Consider the following 14,403-nt stretch of genomic DNA (forward strand, 5'->3'; position numbering starts at 1 on the left):
TGAAAGGTTCTGCAGTGGAGATTGAGTGAGATGATTAATTAAGGTTTATGTTAAGAGCATAGCAGAATGTTTATACTTAGTAAGTTCTCAGTAAATGGTAGCAGTTAGTGTTACTTTTGCATATACTAAATTATTCGATCCTTAGCTACTATAAATATCCTGGTCATATACCATATTTCATTATTTCTAAGATATCATTGATTAGAATATGCATCATTATTTTATCTGTCACTAAGAAAAAAGTGCTGCCAATTAGACTCTGACACACCATCATTTATAAAATGTGTCCCAGTTTCAGAGCAGTTAACCTGTGAAACTACAATGTGGGCCTTAGAAATTACTAGTGTAAAGCCCATCAGCGAATCTTCTTTTCTTAGGTGCGAGTGAACAAGACTGCCATTAACCACATTCAGCTTCAAATTCACTTAGGAAGATACAGGAACAGAAACAGCTTCCCAGAAAGGCAGCATCAGGCATGTCTCTTCCATGGGATTTGAAAGCAGTCTGTGCAGCATCCCCAGAGCCATCCCAGAGCCATTCTCTTTGCAGCGCCTGTCCGCTCCCGAATGACAGCTCGGGTGCAGAGGAAAGAGACTCACATAGAGGGGCTGGGTCAACCCTGGCCTGGAAGCCTCATGCGCTCCAGGAGCCAAGGAATGTCTTATAACATAGGTGGAGTTTCCAAGATCCGTGAAAGGTACACACTCAGTTACAAGAGTTACTGAGGATCTCCAGAATCATAGCTTCCCATTAGACATCTGTAGTTCATCCACAGAGCTCCTAAACCAGCTGTAATGTACCAATGAGTCTTTTTTTCTTTTTAAGCAGAAGCAATGTCACCTACCAACACAGTTGACATTCAACTTTATCAGGTTTCCAGGGAGAATGCAGCTAGAAGGTTCTTCAAAGGTCATCCTCTCCTGCAGCAGGGCAAAATATGATGTGAACTCTTTATCCACAATAAGATCTGTCATTTTCATTCATTTTATAATTAAAGATACTGAAGTTCATAGACTTGAAGTGACTTGCCCCAACTCATGAATTGATAAGCCTAGAACCCAGATGTTCCTTTCCCTAATGTGGGAACTTCCAACAACACTAACATACTAAAGCAGGAGTCAGCAAACTGCAGTCCAAGGGCCAAATTCTGCGCACCTCCTGTTTTTGTAAAGAAGATATTATTGGAACACAGCCACGCTCATTTGTTTATGTATTGCTTGCACGCTACAATGGCAGAATTCAGGTATAACAGCAACCATATGGCCCACAAAGCCCCAACCATTCACTCCCTGGCCCCTTACAGAAAGGTTTGTTGGGCTCTGCTCTAAAGTATAACTATAAGCTGTTTGCCTATCTCTCTGAGTCTACATAAGAAGGTAAAAGGCAAAATGGGTTTCTCACATGTTATCTGCAAAAATAACTACCCATAGACCTAGCAGGTTTGGCTCGGTGGTGAGAGCATCGGCCCGCAGACTGAAGAGTCCCAGGTTCGATTCCCATCAAAGTCACGTGCCTCAGTTGCAGGCTCCATCCCCGGCCCCGGTCAGGCCACATGCAGGAGGCAACCAAACTATGTGTGTCTCTCACATTGACGTTTCTCCCTCTCTCTCCCTTCCACTCTCTCTGAAAAACAATGGAAAAATATCCTCAAATGAGGATTTAAATAATTGCTACCCATATAATTTCTCTCTGTACCTGAAGGTTTTTAGAGCCACAAATCCCAGACATTTTTCTACATCAGCAATTGGCTACCTTTTTCAGGAAAGGGCCAGAGAGCAAAGGTTTTAGAATATATTTTAGGATTTATGGGCCATATGTTTTCTGTTGCAAATAATCAAGTCATGACAGAATTAGAACTTGGATAGCCAGGCTCAAGAGCCCACACTCCTCACCACTAAGGATTCGGAATGTGGTAAAACCTTGGGAGCACCAGCTTCAATAAATGACTTTTTAAATTCTTTCTTTTTTTCTTAAATTTATCTTTATTGATTTCAGGGAAAGGAACAGAGAGGGAAAGAGAGAAGCATCAATGATGAGTCATTGATCGGCTGCCTCCTGCACACCCCCTACTCGGGATCAAGCCCGAAATCCAGGCATGTGCCCTGACAGGGAATCAAACCATGACCTTCTGGATCCCAGGTCGATGCTCAACCGCTGAGCCCCACCAGCTGGGCAAATGACTCTTCTTAAAGCACTGCCCTGTGTTGCTATTAAACTAGATTAGAAATTTAGTCCTCATGTAAGAACTGTATGTATAAAAATTTCCAGAGTAAATGCATTAGGTTATCACAAACAAGTACTTCCCTCCAAGCAATGTTAAATTTAACAAATCCTCTTGGGAATCTGCTTATTACTGCTATCTGTTCTTTACATTCCTTTAGTCTAATCTTAGCACAGCAGTCAGAATGATCCATTAAAAAATAAGTCAGCTCCCATCACTCCTTTACTGGAAGCCTCCTTACAGTTCCTAATCTCACTCAGTAATAGCCAAAGCCCTCACATAGTTGCCTTGCAGGACCTACCCTCCCCAACCTCTCTGGCTTGCTTCTTGCTACTCTCCCCTTGCTCACGAGGCTCCACTCACCCTGGCTTTCTTGTTTTTGTTTAAACGGAACGCACTCCTGCCCCAGGGCCTTTGCACGTGCTGTTTTCGCTGCACCGATTGTTCTTCCCTGAGATAGCAGCTTGATTCATTGCCTCACGTCCTCCTAATCTTTATTCAAACACCGCCTTCTCAGTGAGGCTTCCCGTGGAGGTAGTTTCTCAAATGTTCACCTCCCACACAAACATCTCCTATTCCCACCTGATGCTTTATCTTTCTGTCTTTAGAACTTTTCACCCTCTGATGTATCGTAATTTCTATTTTATTGCCATTGTCCCCATTGAAGAGTAAGCTTTACAAGAACAGGGAAGCTTTGTCTCTTTTAGTCACAATTATATTTCCAGTACCTAACCAGTATTTAGAACAAAATAGGTGCTCTTCCCTTCGGTAAATGTTTACTGAATGAATTAATGTGTTGGGGGTCCTGGAGGGCAAGATTTTGTTTGCAAAAACAATTCTACCAGTAAGACTTTGAAACCCCTTCTGTACGAGTGGAGGACTTGTAAGAGAGAATATCAGTCTCATTACTTGATGGTCACACCTACGTACACTCTTTTATTGGCCTTGAACACTTAAAGTATGTACCTTGGTAGATTATATCTTCTTGGTTTCATAACACTTGCCACTTTAAAAAAATCAATACTGCATTATACTTTGTATATTTGGACAGATTATTTTTCAAATCCATGAATCACTAAATCAGGAAAAGCCGCCCTTTGGTGGGATGCCCTTGATTAGCTCCGAATGGGAAGAGAGAGCCTGTCATTCTTTGTCAATCGGCTTGGCATGTATTTAACAGCATGCAGTTACAGTGAAGGAGAGCTGCGTTGCCCTGGTCTAGCAAACCTAATTGTAGATAAATAAAAGAACAGTCACCCAGCGTGAGGGAAAAGAAAGAAACCGAACTGCACAATGTTGTGTTTTTCCATCCATCAGCCTTCATTTGTCAGAGTCGGCCTGACAATCTAGGCCAGAGAAGTCAGGCTCTAACACAATATTGATTCCATTTCATTTTTCATTTCTTGCTACCCTTCTTAGCAAACAGTTTGTATGTGAAATGAGAGATGATGCAGTCGATAGATGTGGCCAGGGCACATTTATTTTAAAGGCTTACTTTGTTTTTGTCATCCCAGAAAGCCATATGTTTTTTATTTGTTTGTTTCATTATAACATTGTAATTGTCAGCTGTTGCTGCAGTAACAAACAATCCCCAAGCCCCAGTGATTTATAACAAACAACATACAGTATCCACTCATGTGTCTGCAGATCTGCTGCAGCTTTCTCCATACTATGGGTCAAGTTCAAGTTTTCTCATTCTAGACTGCGGATGTGTTCCAAATGTCTTATTCCAGAACGCAGGCTGAAAGAACAGTTTCTACCTCGTGCGTTCTCTCATGGTGGACAACAGGAACTAGAAGTACTAGAAAATCTTGAATTGCCCTAAAAGACCCAGCTCAGAGCTGTCATACAGTCACTTCTGCTCACAGTTCATTGAGCAAAGTGAGGCGCGCAGTCAAGCCCAAAATCGATGGTGAGGAAAGTGTATTCACCCACAGGACAGCCATGTTCACAGTCAATAAATAATAATGAACTAATAAACCAAACTAATAAAACAAATATCTTAGAATTTAATTGATCCCAAAATGCATTCTTTTACATTTCAGCATCTCTGAAATTGAGGTATATCTCACAACAGTGTCTACAAAGTCCAATTGCTTTTTTTAAGCTTTCTTAGCAGTTCATAAAATAATAGTGATCCTTACGATCCATGATATCTTAGACTAGATAGAAAAACTGGATTGCGATTATTGACAAAATAGCCAAATGGTAGGAAATGCTTTTTACAAATAAGTAAAGTAAGTTAATGAGCACGTATGTTTGTTAAGGAAAAAGTTGTCATTTTTATCTTAAATTTCTTTGTTTTCAGGAGCAGCATGTACATATCTATATATCTATATATCTATACATCATTGAGAGTTGAATGGAAAACCATGCATTAGTAGTAAATCATATGCATCTATTCTTACATTCATATATAAATGTATATATCCATCACTTAGAATACAAAGGGTCATTCTGCTGTTTAAAACTCTTTTGTGGCTTCTCCACTAAGGTCCTGAGGGTGGTGTACAGACCCCGTTTCCCTCTGGCCCTTGCCTTCCACTCCCGCACCATTGCCCCCCCCCCCCCACGTTCCCCCAGATGGGATCCCCGTGCTGCCTCAGGTTCCTGTCGTGAATTATTCAGATTCGCTCTTGGAATACTTCCTATCATCTGTCTCGTTGTCAACCAAGTGTTTGAGCTTCTTCCGAGCCTTTGCTCAGGGCTCTTCCCCCTGAGGCCTGTCCCTCCCCTCTTGTCCCTTTAAACACAGAGCTGATCACTTCCTGCTCTGCCCCTCACTGTTCATTGCACTCGCTGGTCCTTGTGCCTGTTGTGCTCTAAGTTTAATGTGTAATTGTCTGTCCTTATTCTTCTCAAGGGTCTACCTTATGCCTCGGGGGGTAGTCACGGTTCCTAGCCAAGATTTTGACTTGTAAATATTCAATAAATGTTTGTCAAATGAATAAATGAATGAACAAATGTTGGAACATACATGCAAAGACTGTTCATATCCTCCCTATATTGTGATACATATGTATGTATCATATCATATACATACATATATATATTCATGTATTCTAAGGTTAAGAGTAGGTAAAATGATGGAAATGTAAATAAATTTAAAATAAGAAAGAAAACAAGGCAAAATGTATCAGTGTTTTACTATCCTTAGCAACATCAAGTTTCTAGTTTAAAACACATGCACTGTGAGCTTAATATTGAATTAGAAATGTAATGTTCAATGAATCAATTCTTAGACAATGCAGATATATTAATTTGCATATGAATTGTTCCTTTCCCCCTCAAAGGTATCGTTTAGCCTTTCTCATCACTAACCATTGCTTCGCTGCATGTCAGGCTACCACCGCCCCAATATTAGTAATGCTCTTTAACAGCCAATAAGCAAGGTGCTTAGAGCTACTCCATTCGAAAACCTATCAGGGCGGAATTTTAAAATATTCCCTGATATTCTCCTAGTGAGTATTAACAAAGGCTTATTCCCTATTACCTAATTAGTAAATATTATTTTCTTAAAATTATGCAGGAGATCATAATGAACTGTCAATACTGTGACGAAAATAAAACACTAGTCACATTATAAGGGTCTTAACTCCCGGTGCACAGTCTTGCATTGCCGGGAGTATATTAAAGAATAATGCGAGGGGGGGACCTTAGTGGAAATGTTCTATTATTAGAAGTGAGACTTTCTTGTTGAAATCCCATGAAGACTTTCTTGTCTGAATGTTCTTTGAAGTTGAACACTTTCTACTTACAAAATCTGGCCACTGTAATTAGCTGTGTTTCCATTGTAGGGGTGACCTCCTTTGCCTTACCTCCAATCATATAAAGATGTGAGGCCATTGGTGAGATAAAAGGTTGACTGAGACCAGGTCTCTGGCCTGGGTGTTATCAGTCTAGCGATCATAAGCCCACAGGACACCCTTGGAGCATTGCAAAGGCTATGTAAGAAGGTATTTCCTTCTCTGCTGGGAAGATGCAGTGTTTTCTCTGTTACACCCTGGAAGGGTGTTATAGAATGTATTAGGGTTAAAGACGAGGAGAAAAATTGGCAGATTAAGAAACAGGACTGCCAGTTTTTAGCATGTGCACACATGCGCACTGCACACAGCAGAGTAAGGGGTCAAGTGGAGATTGTCATCTCAACCGGGCCATTTGCAAGCTGTCTGGTCTTGGACAGATTGACTCAACATCCCTCAGTTCCAGCACCTGTAAAATGATTTAGTGCCCTTATTATAGGAGTGTAAGTGTGAGGGGGGAAAATGTTTGAAGCACACAGTGTTTGTCACAAGGTAAGCTTTTAGCAGCTCTGTTACTATTACTCCAGCCGTTAATATCATCATAGCAGTTTGTTGGCATTTTTGGCTCAGCTAAGGATTTTTAGTCTTTTCTTTTCTTTTCACAGTCATACAGTTTGCCTGAGGTTTTTTGTTTCGTTTTGCTTCGCTTTTTGATTTTTCCATGTCAAATTTTCATTGCATGGAGAGCTATCAAAATTTTAAAATTGATTTCATGTAGACTTCCATTTTTTTCAGACTGGTTGTCAGCTTTTTGTAGTGTATGTTTCTCATGTTAATTTTAAAAAGTTTACTAAAGAATATTTAAGTGAATTTCACTGGATATACTACAGTTGACCCTCCAAGCAATATTTGACCCCGAAAAGCTGACCTACATTTTAACTAATAAGTTCACACTGAAGGTAAATGTCGTAAGATAAATTCTAAAGTGATTTTTTAAAGGCGGGTGTAATTAGAGATCTAGTTCTCCAGAAAAGCACCAAGGAGAATTAACCACAACTATTTTAGAGATGAACGTGGTTCCTCTCGCCCACTGCTCTGTTTCTGTAGGACAAGCTGTAAATCTCATCAAGGTATCTAAACTCTTCATTATTTCATTGTAGAAGGAAGAGATCACAGTCACGGGGATGAAAGGACATGCTAATGGGAAACATTTCCATAAAGGAAAGGGATGTGACTTTGCAAAGCTCATTCATCCCAGGACTAAATCTAGGAATCTTTTGCTTTCTTCAGGTGCAAAACATGGACATTTCACGCAGCATGCCACCTTTTTCTCAGTCCATCTGGCAAGTCCCTGCGTAGAACTCACAGCTCTAAGTAGCATCTGGGCCGCCCTAATGTCAGCCTTGTTGCTGTTGCTGTTCATTTGCCAGTGAAAAATTTCATGAATTAAGATATATATGTTCATTTCCTAAGGGAATTCCTTGTAATATCAAATGCAGTCTCCTAACCCTGTCTTTTCACCAGTGCCTTGTGCATAGTAGCATCAATTCTTTGCGATCTTTGGAACTATTTATCTGCAATTGAAGACTAGGACCAGGGAGAGAGAGGTGTTAGTGTTAATCATTTGGCTGCATACGAGAAGCATTGGTAAAATTACTAACTATTTGTCATCATTTTCTGACGGTATAGCATTTACAATGGGTGCACTTAGAAATAATTTAAAGGAAGGAAGAAATGCTCAACCCTCACAAAGTACACTCTGAATCTGACCTTGTTACAATTTTGTGAGATTTTTTAAATCACTTTTAGAATTTCTTGTCGTAGAGAATGAATTCTTACAATTTTAGATTCGTTTCTTCCATAATCACTGTCCCTAGAGTTGGTGTGTAAGTATGCATGTGTGTGTTTTGCACAAGTACCCATTTACGCACATGGTTAGTTTTAATGTTATTGATGCTTTTAACCAAAGTGCCCACCTCCCAATGGTATTTACTATAATCAGAACTGAAGAAATAATCCCTCTCAAGAGCTTGTGCAGAGCCCCCAGAAGTTTCAGGACATCCAAGTGTGTCATACAAGATTATAGTCATTTGAGTTCAGAGGACTCCCAGCTCTGATGGTGTGAGAGAACAGGTACAAACACGGCATATAAAGGTAACAGTGGCCTGAAGACACTCGGCAGTGCTGGGAGGCTATGGGTCGGACAGGAGGGAGAGAGAGATGGGTTAATCAGGAGCTGCTCTCTGGGGAAGATTGCCCAGACCCTGACTGACGCCTGACATTGATTAATCGATACTCCATCCTTGTGTTTAACAAGTGTTCCATCCAAGAAGTCTTCTGTAATATTTAACTTCACTTCCTTCACCTTCAATTTATGCACATTTCTTGTGTTCTCTCTTCAAGAGAGCTAGACAGAAAGCCAGTAGCAAAGCACTTTATATTCATATATCTAAAGAGGTTTTTTTGTTTGTGTTTTTGGTGTGTGTGTTTTTTGGGGTCATACTTTGGTCTCCTCCAGACTAAGGAAAAACAAACAGGTTCTTAAAGTAATCATTTCTCAAAAGGTTTATTTCATTTGACTGCTTAATAATTAATAAGCCTTGATACTGTGCTCTAAGTGTTTACTTTTTGGAAAGAAACTTAATAATTTTGACAATGATGTGGAAAGAATTATTTGGTTTCTATTTCAGAACAGAATTTTGGCTCCAAAGCCCCAAAGAGAATCCTGTTAAACTAAGAACTTTGTAAAGTAACATGAACGTTAGGATTACTGAGTTTATTGGCGCGAGCAATAGCATTTATCCATATTAATCCTACTCATAAATCATACTTTTCATTATTGCATTTTACTTTTTTGACAGGTACAAAGTTAGCGCCTGTTTCTCTATAATAGTATGACAATATACTTTGAAGATTTTGGATAAGTTTCTAAAACCTCAGCGTGTTTCACGAAGACCTCTATTTCTTTTCTCTGCGGTTGACGCTCCTTTTTTGCGCCCCATATGCACTGTGCAGAAATTGATCTGCAGCACATGTGGAGTCTCCAAGGGTATAGTTAAATTTAGTAATTTTATTACTAACTGTGAAGTTAATCTGCACTGTATGTGTTCTTTACCCCAGGAAACTGAAGTAGCAGTTCAAGCTAAGCAGCCGGATGTGGAAGGGATTTTGTCTAAAGGGCAGCATTTGTACAAGGAAAAACCAGCCACCCAGCCAGCGAAGGTAATGTGCAAAGGAAGCGACCTCTAGCCATCCCCGTTACCTCGTAATGGCTTGTGCTTTCCCTGGTGTCCACTCCCCATTGACGTGGTCCGTTTGTAATCAATGAAATAACTTGTAAAGAAACATTGGCCGGACTGCAAGAGCAGAGGCAGAGCTGTCTTTTTGATCAACATATCCTATTTATATATTGTGATCTTAAGGCTATTAACGAGTCATTGCATTAAAGGACTCATTTCTGTCCTGGTGCGCTGCCATCGGTACAAAAAGTAGTCCCACCTTCAAGGTAGATTAAATTCTTTGAGGCCTTACTGCTTGGCTTGCCGGCCTCGATGCTTTTCATATCGTTCGGCTTCATTCAAATCAAGCTACTGCATCATACTGTCTGTCACCAACAGCTGTAAAGAATCACAATATGGTCTGTGACCTTTCTTTCCTCTGTTGTTCTTTCCTGTGAAAAAGGAATCGGCATTTGGGAGTCAGCACTTTATTGGGTCAAGAAGTTTTAGTGAAATGCCATGTAATCGCGTCTCTTTCGCAAAAAAAAAAAAGCGGGCCGCCGGGGCGAAAGCTTTCCACTCCTTTCCTTTCCCCGGGCGCATGCTGAAGTCTAGGACAAGTTTATTCCTAGGCTATTACATGAGGAGAGGGATGGGAAGCCAGCTCAGTTTTCAAAAATAGCTAATCAATGGCTTCCATTTGCAAATGAGAGTCCTGTGATAAATAGGCGTTAGGTGTGGGTTACCTTATTTTCTGTACCTGACGAAAATGATAATGGCTCCCATTATGATGAAGGTTCCCGTGAGCCTGTAATGGTGGCTGTTTATTGATCAGGCCTGGTTTCTCTAGCTAATGTTGCCGGCTAAGATTTAGTGAGCCTCCCCCTCATGTTTAAAACTGCTCTCAAACAGCGCAGGTCAATAACCTCATTATACAGGCCTAGTTTGTCCTTGCAGGCATTACCATGACTTCGACTCTGTCTCTAAGGTCACCGCTTACACTTGGCCAAGCTTCATTTCAAGAACATTGTTTGTTTTCCTTACAGTTTACAAGGAGCTTTTCCTTAGGTAAAGTTAAAGTTTTAGCCTCAACGTAATGTCCAAATACCAGATGCCCAAAGGCACCTGGTTCTCTAGAAATATTGAGAGACATTTATTGAGGAATACGTTGCCCCACTTCTGACATCTGAATGGCTAGTAATAATGCCCATCCAGTTCCACGCCTAGTATGATGATTTTCGTGATGTCACAATGTGTTGAGTATTTAGATTAGAGAGCCAGGGAAGGTTCTGAAGGCAGCAAATGTCAGGGTTTCTGTTGATCCTCTAAGCCACGCCAGTCCCCTAGCAGACGCCTTCCTTGGTTATCAGAGCGACGCCCGTGGCACGCCCTGAACCCCACGAATGGACCATTGTGGAGGTCGACTCTGTCTACACTCGATTGATCCTCAGAGACCTTATGCAGGGTTTGGTACAGCTGTTTCAGATCGCAAATGTGCACTTAAATTGGCTCCTACTTTTGAACCTTTGTAAAAGAAAAAACCGAGGGGAAAGTCTTAATTGACAGTCAATGAGAACATTTTTTTTCATTTAATTTTAATTATTTTTACTAAATTCATTGGGATGGCATTGGTTAATAAAATTACATAGGTTTCAGGTGTACAGTTCTATAAGACATCATCTGTGTATTGTATTGTGTGCTCACCACCCCAAGTCAGGTCTCCTTCCATCACCACTTAGCCCCCCTTTACCCTCTCCTACCCCCCTTTCCCTCTGGTCATCTCCACACTGTTGTCTGTGTCTAAGAGTTTCTTTGCCTTAATCTCTTCCCCCTTTTCCCCCAGCCCCCCAACCCCCTCCCCTCTGACAGCTGTCAGCCTGCTCCCTATCTGTGAGTCTGTTTCTATTTTGTTAGTTTATTTTATTCATTAGATTCCACACATGACTGAAATCCTATGGTATTTGCCTTCCTCTGACTAGCATATTTTGTTTTCACTGGATGTAAGAAGCCAAGCAGTTGATGCTAATTTATCACGCCCCCATCCATGCCCTCAACTCCTGGGCCACTTAAGATCCGGGATCTGCCACATCTGGGCATCCCTGCCTTCTGCTGCCCCGTTCATGGTGTAAAGGGGGGACTGTCTATCTGAAATCAAAGGAAGAGCAAGGAGGTGTGAACCTTCCCTCTTTCATATCCCTTAAAACCACTTTGCAGAGCCAGAGCTCTTCTTCCCATTCCCTCCTTCCCCATTTCCTCTCAAGTCAGCTCATTTGGGAGAAGCAAAACTAAGTAAAAGTCATTCGTGTTCTACCCTTTATCCCTTGGGCTTGGAGAAGATGAAACACACCAAGTCGATAGTGACAAACTGGCAACATTGATGTTGGGGGATGTACAGAAATAGTTGATTCACCTGTGACCTTTGCTGCAGGCCATGGCCTTGGAAACACCTGAAAATTAGCTGGAGCTTGCAGTAGCGTGAAACACTCAAGGTTCAAACATGGCCTGATAGTTCAGACCATGGAACCCAGCAATACACGGCTGCAAGCTGCGGGGACGATTTAAATCTCTGCATGGATTAAAAAAAAAATTCTTTTTAAAGGTTAGGGATGATTTTCTGAAGAGTGACCCATTTTTCTGATAGTGCATAAACAAAGCCTGCTTTCAACTTTACTTTGTTATACCAAAACGTTTAAATTGTGCTACCTAATGCCTTTTCCCCTTAACTGTCAGGTTTCTCACTGCTTAATAGGAGGGAAAAGGGTCCCAATAGCCTGCAATACATTTTCATGACAGAATTATTTTTGTGGTGGGGGGGATAGGTACATTTAGAAACTATAATAATTATTAAGAAGAAAGCAATGTTCTCAAAAAAGAAAATTAAAATCCCTCTTGTGATGTATATAAGATGGAGTATTTAAATGGATAATTGGTATGTCCACTGCTTGCAGACATTTTAATTAAGGACACATCAGAGAATGATTCTGTTTCTCAGGAAATTAACTGCCTATTGGCAGCTCCACACTCTGCATAACACAGCCTGTCTGTTCAGCTCCCGCGCTCACCTGCCAAGCTGACTCCTGGTCGGGGCTGTGCTCACCTAGGCTCAATTTTTTCCTTTTATCTTCACTTCATCGACTTCTCTAGGATTTCTTTAATTTTCAAAGATGGTAAAATCTTAGAATAGTATGATCGAAGATATAAGCATCTTTGTTATGCTTTCCCTTTCCTCTCTCCTCCTCTCTCTCTCCTCTCTCTCTCTCTTTTCCTCCCCCTGACTCCCCCCCTTTCCCTCCCTCCCTCCCCCCTCACATATACACACACTGTTATCTCATTTGATTTGTAAATTGTTCCTTCATCTTCCAGAATTGTTGGAGATGTGTTGCATAAGTTAAATTGTTTAACATTTAAGTTATATCTTTGGTAATAATATTTTACAATAATGCTATTGATGAAATCATTATATTTCATTTTCTACAGATCAATGACTAGGTCCTCACTAGCACCCAGTTTTGCAGTTGAAAAACAACAAAAACAACTGCCTTGAGTAGCAACACTATTGACAAATATAAAAAAATTAAGCCATTTGTTATTTGAATTTAAATTTTTTTTTAACTCTGTTTTGAACTTACACATTTAGATGACATTTTCTTCTATTATTAGTCATTCTTTAAATTGGGACACTACTCTGTTAAATGTTTAACAGATATAAACATTTCAAAATACTTGTATATATTAGAGCTGAGAGCATTAATGACATTTTTAATGTCTTTGTTCCTTGCTGAAGTGATAAGATGAAACCAGCCGGTTTGCCTTGCTAACTTTTGAGGTTATTAAAAAAATAACTGCTAACATGAACCTAATAATGTATTTTATTACTGCTCTTGAATTCTTTTTAAAGGCAATAGAAAAAATAAGGTGTTAGGAGCCTTGTGCATTAGGCCAAAGGGCTCCACCCCAACCTTTAATACAAAGTAATTGCTGGAGACAAATGGTCAAGAGAACAGTTATAATCTTCCAGGCATCATGTCCTCAGATATAAGCTGCGACATGACAGCATCATTAGTCATTTTCAATTACAGTCAATCACAACCAGGGATGTAATGTATCATTTTCCCAGCTCTTTTGTTGTTAATTAACTAGATTAAGCTGTTGTGTGTTTTTTCTCCCACCGAATTTGTTCTACTGCCAACATCAACATTTGAACATTTCTAAGAATTTCCTTAGGGTTTTGTTTTCTTTTTATTTTGCCTGATCTTTTTGCTATATTACTCACAACTGAAGTTCATCTGAAGATTTATATATGATATAACAGGTCAAGCGCTATCTACTTGGTCAAAGGGTTGCCTAATTAAATATTATAATTATCACAACATTTGAATTCTATAAATCCTCTGGCAGGCACACTATCTCATTTACCTGGTGCAGCTTATATTTTGTAACATCAGAAAGCAATAGAGAACAGACATAAATCTGTCCCCCCCACCTCCAAATGGGCAGGTCCATTTTAATTGACTCATTTGGTGAGCACAATTTCCATGTCAATGGTAATAGGAAATGCTGGGAAAAGAATTCTAGAAAGAGAATAAATATCAGAAATAATTGATAATTTATTAACACATGAGTAGCAGAAATTCTTTTTTTTTTTTTAAATTCAAGCTAGCCTTACAACGGAGGGAAAAGTCTTAGCCACGAGAGGCTTAGTAATTGCTAATCATATATGCTTGACTCTAAGGCGAGCCCTCATCCTCCCACTGAGAAGATAAAATTTATAACAGATTTTTGAGCAACTTCTAGACATACACACTTAGGAATATGGATGAGATTGCCCGATGTTTAATTATATTTAATTTATTAATAGGACAGCATCTCTGTATCTGAAATCTCATATTTTATAAAGATAACACACTGATTAGAAATATTGCGCTTGCCACATTGATATCTTATGGAATGAGTTCATTCACACTGATCATATGTACGCTTCACAATTCTAAAGCTCGCAGTGTTCCCAGTTATTTGCAATATGGCACCGGGCCCCTTTCTGATGCTGTTAAAATTCTCTCTCAATACTATTAGAGACATACCTGTCATCAGAAAGTTAGGATTACTTAGCTCACTGCCCAAGGGAGAGAGCTCTCCGGGAAGACTGTGGGCATCTCGGTTAAGAGGGTGCTGGGAAGAGCTGCTCCCTGCGTTTGGCTGGCTAGCAAATTCTAAGAATGAA

The 14,403-nt window shown here is 40.1% G+C and overlaps 1 protein-coding gene across 5 annotated transcripts in view; it reads left to right on the plus strand.

Annotated features, from left to right (window-relative positions):
* The window catches only part of DMD (dystrophin), a gene marked incomplete at its 3' end in the record, with an annotated part of 1,946,774 nt that overhangs the window by 1,322,653 nt on the left and 609,718 nt on the right, over positions 1 to 14,403 (plus strand). For all 5 annotated transcript variants that reach the window (XM_081125527.1, XM_081125528.1, XM_081125524.1 and 2 more), the window contains one exon: positions 9,085 to 9,186. In XM_081125527.1, coding sequence (XP_080981653.1) covers positions 9,085 to 9,186 — 102 coding nt within the window. The remainder of the gene's footprint in view (positions 1 to 9,084; positions 9,187 to 14,403) is intronic.

The sequence above is a fragment of the Miniopterus schreibersii genome (assembly GCF_964146895.1).
Source record: "Miniopterus schreibersii genome assembly, chromosome: X".
NCBI classification, from domain to species: Eukaryota; Metazoa; Chordata; class Mammalia; order Chiroptera; family Miniopteridae; genus Miniopterus; species Miniopterus schreibersii.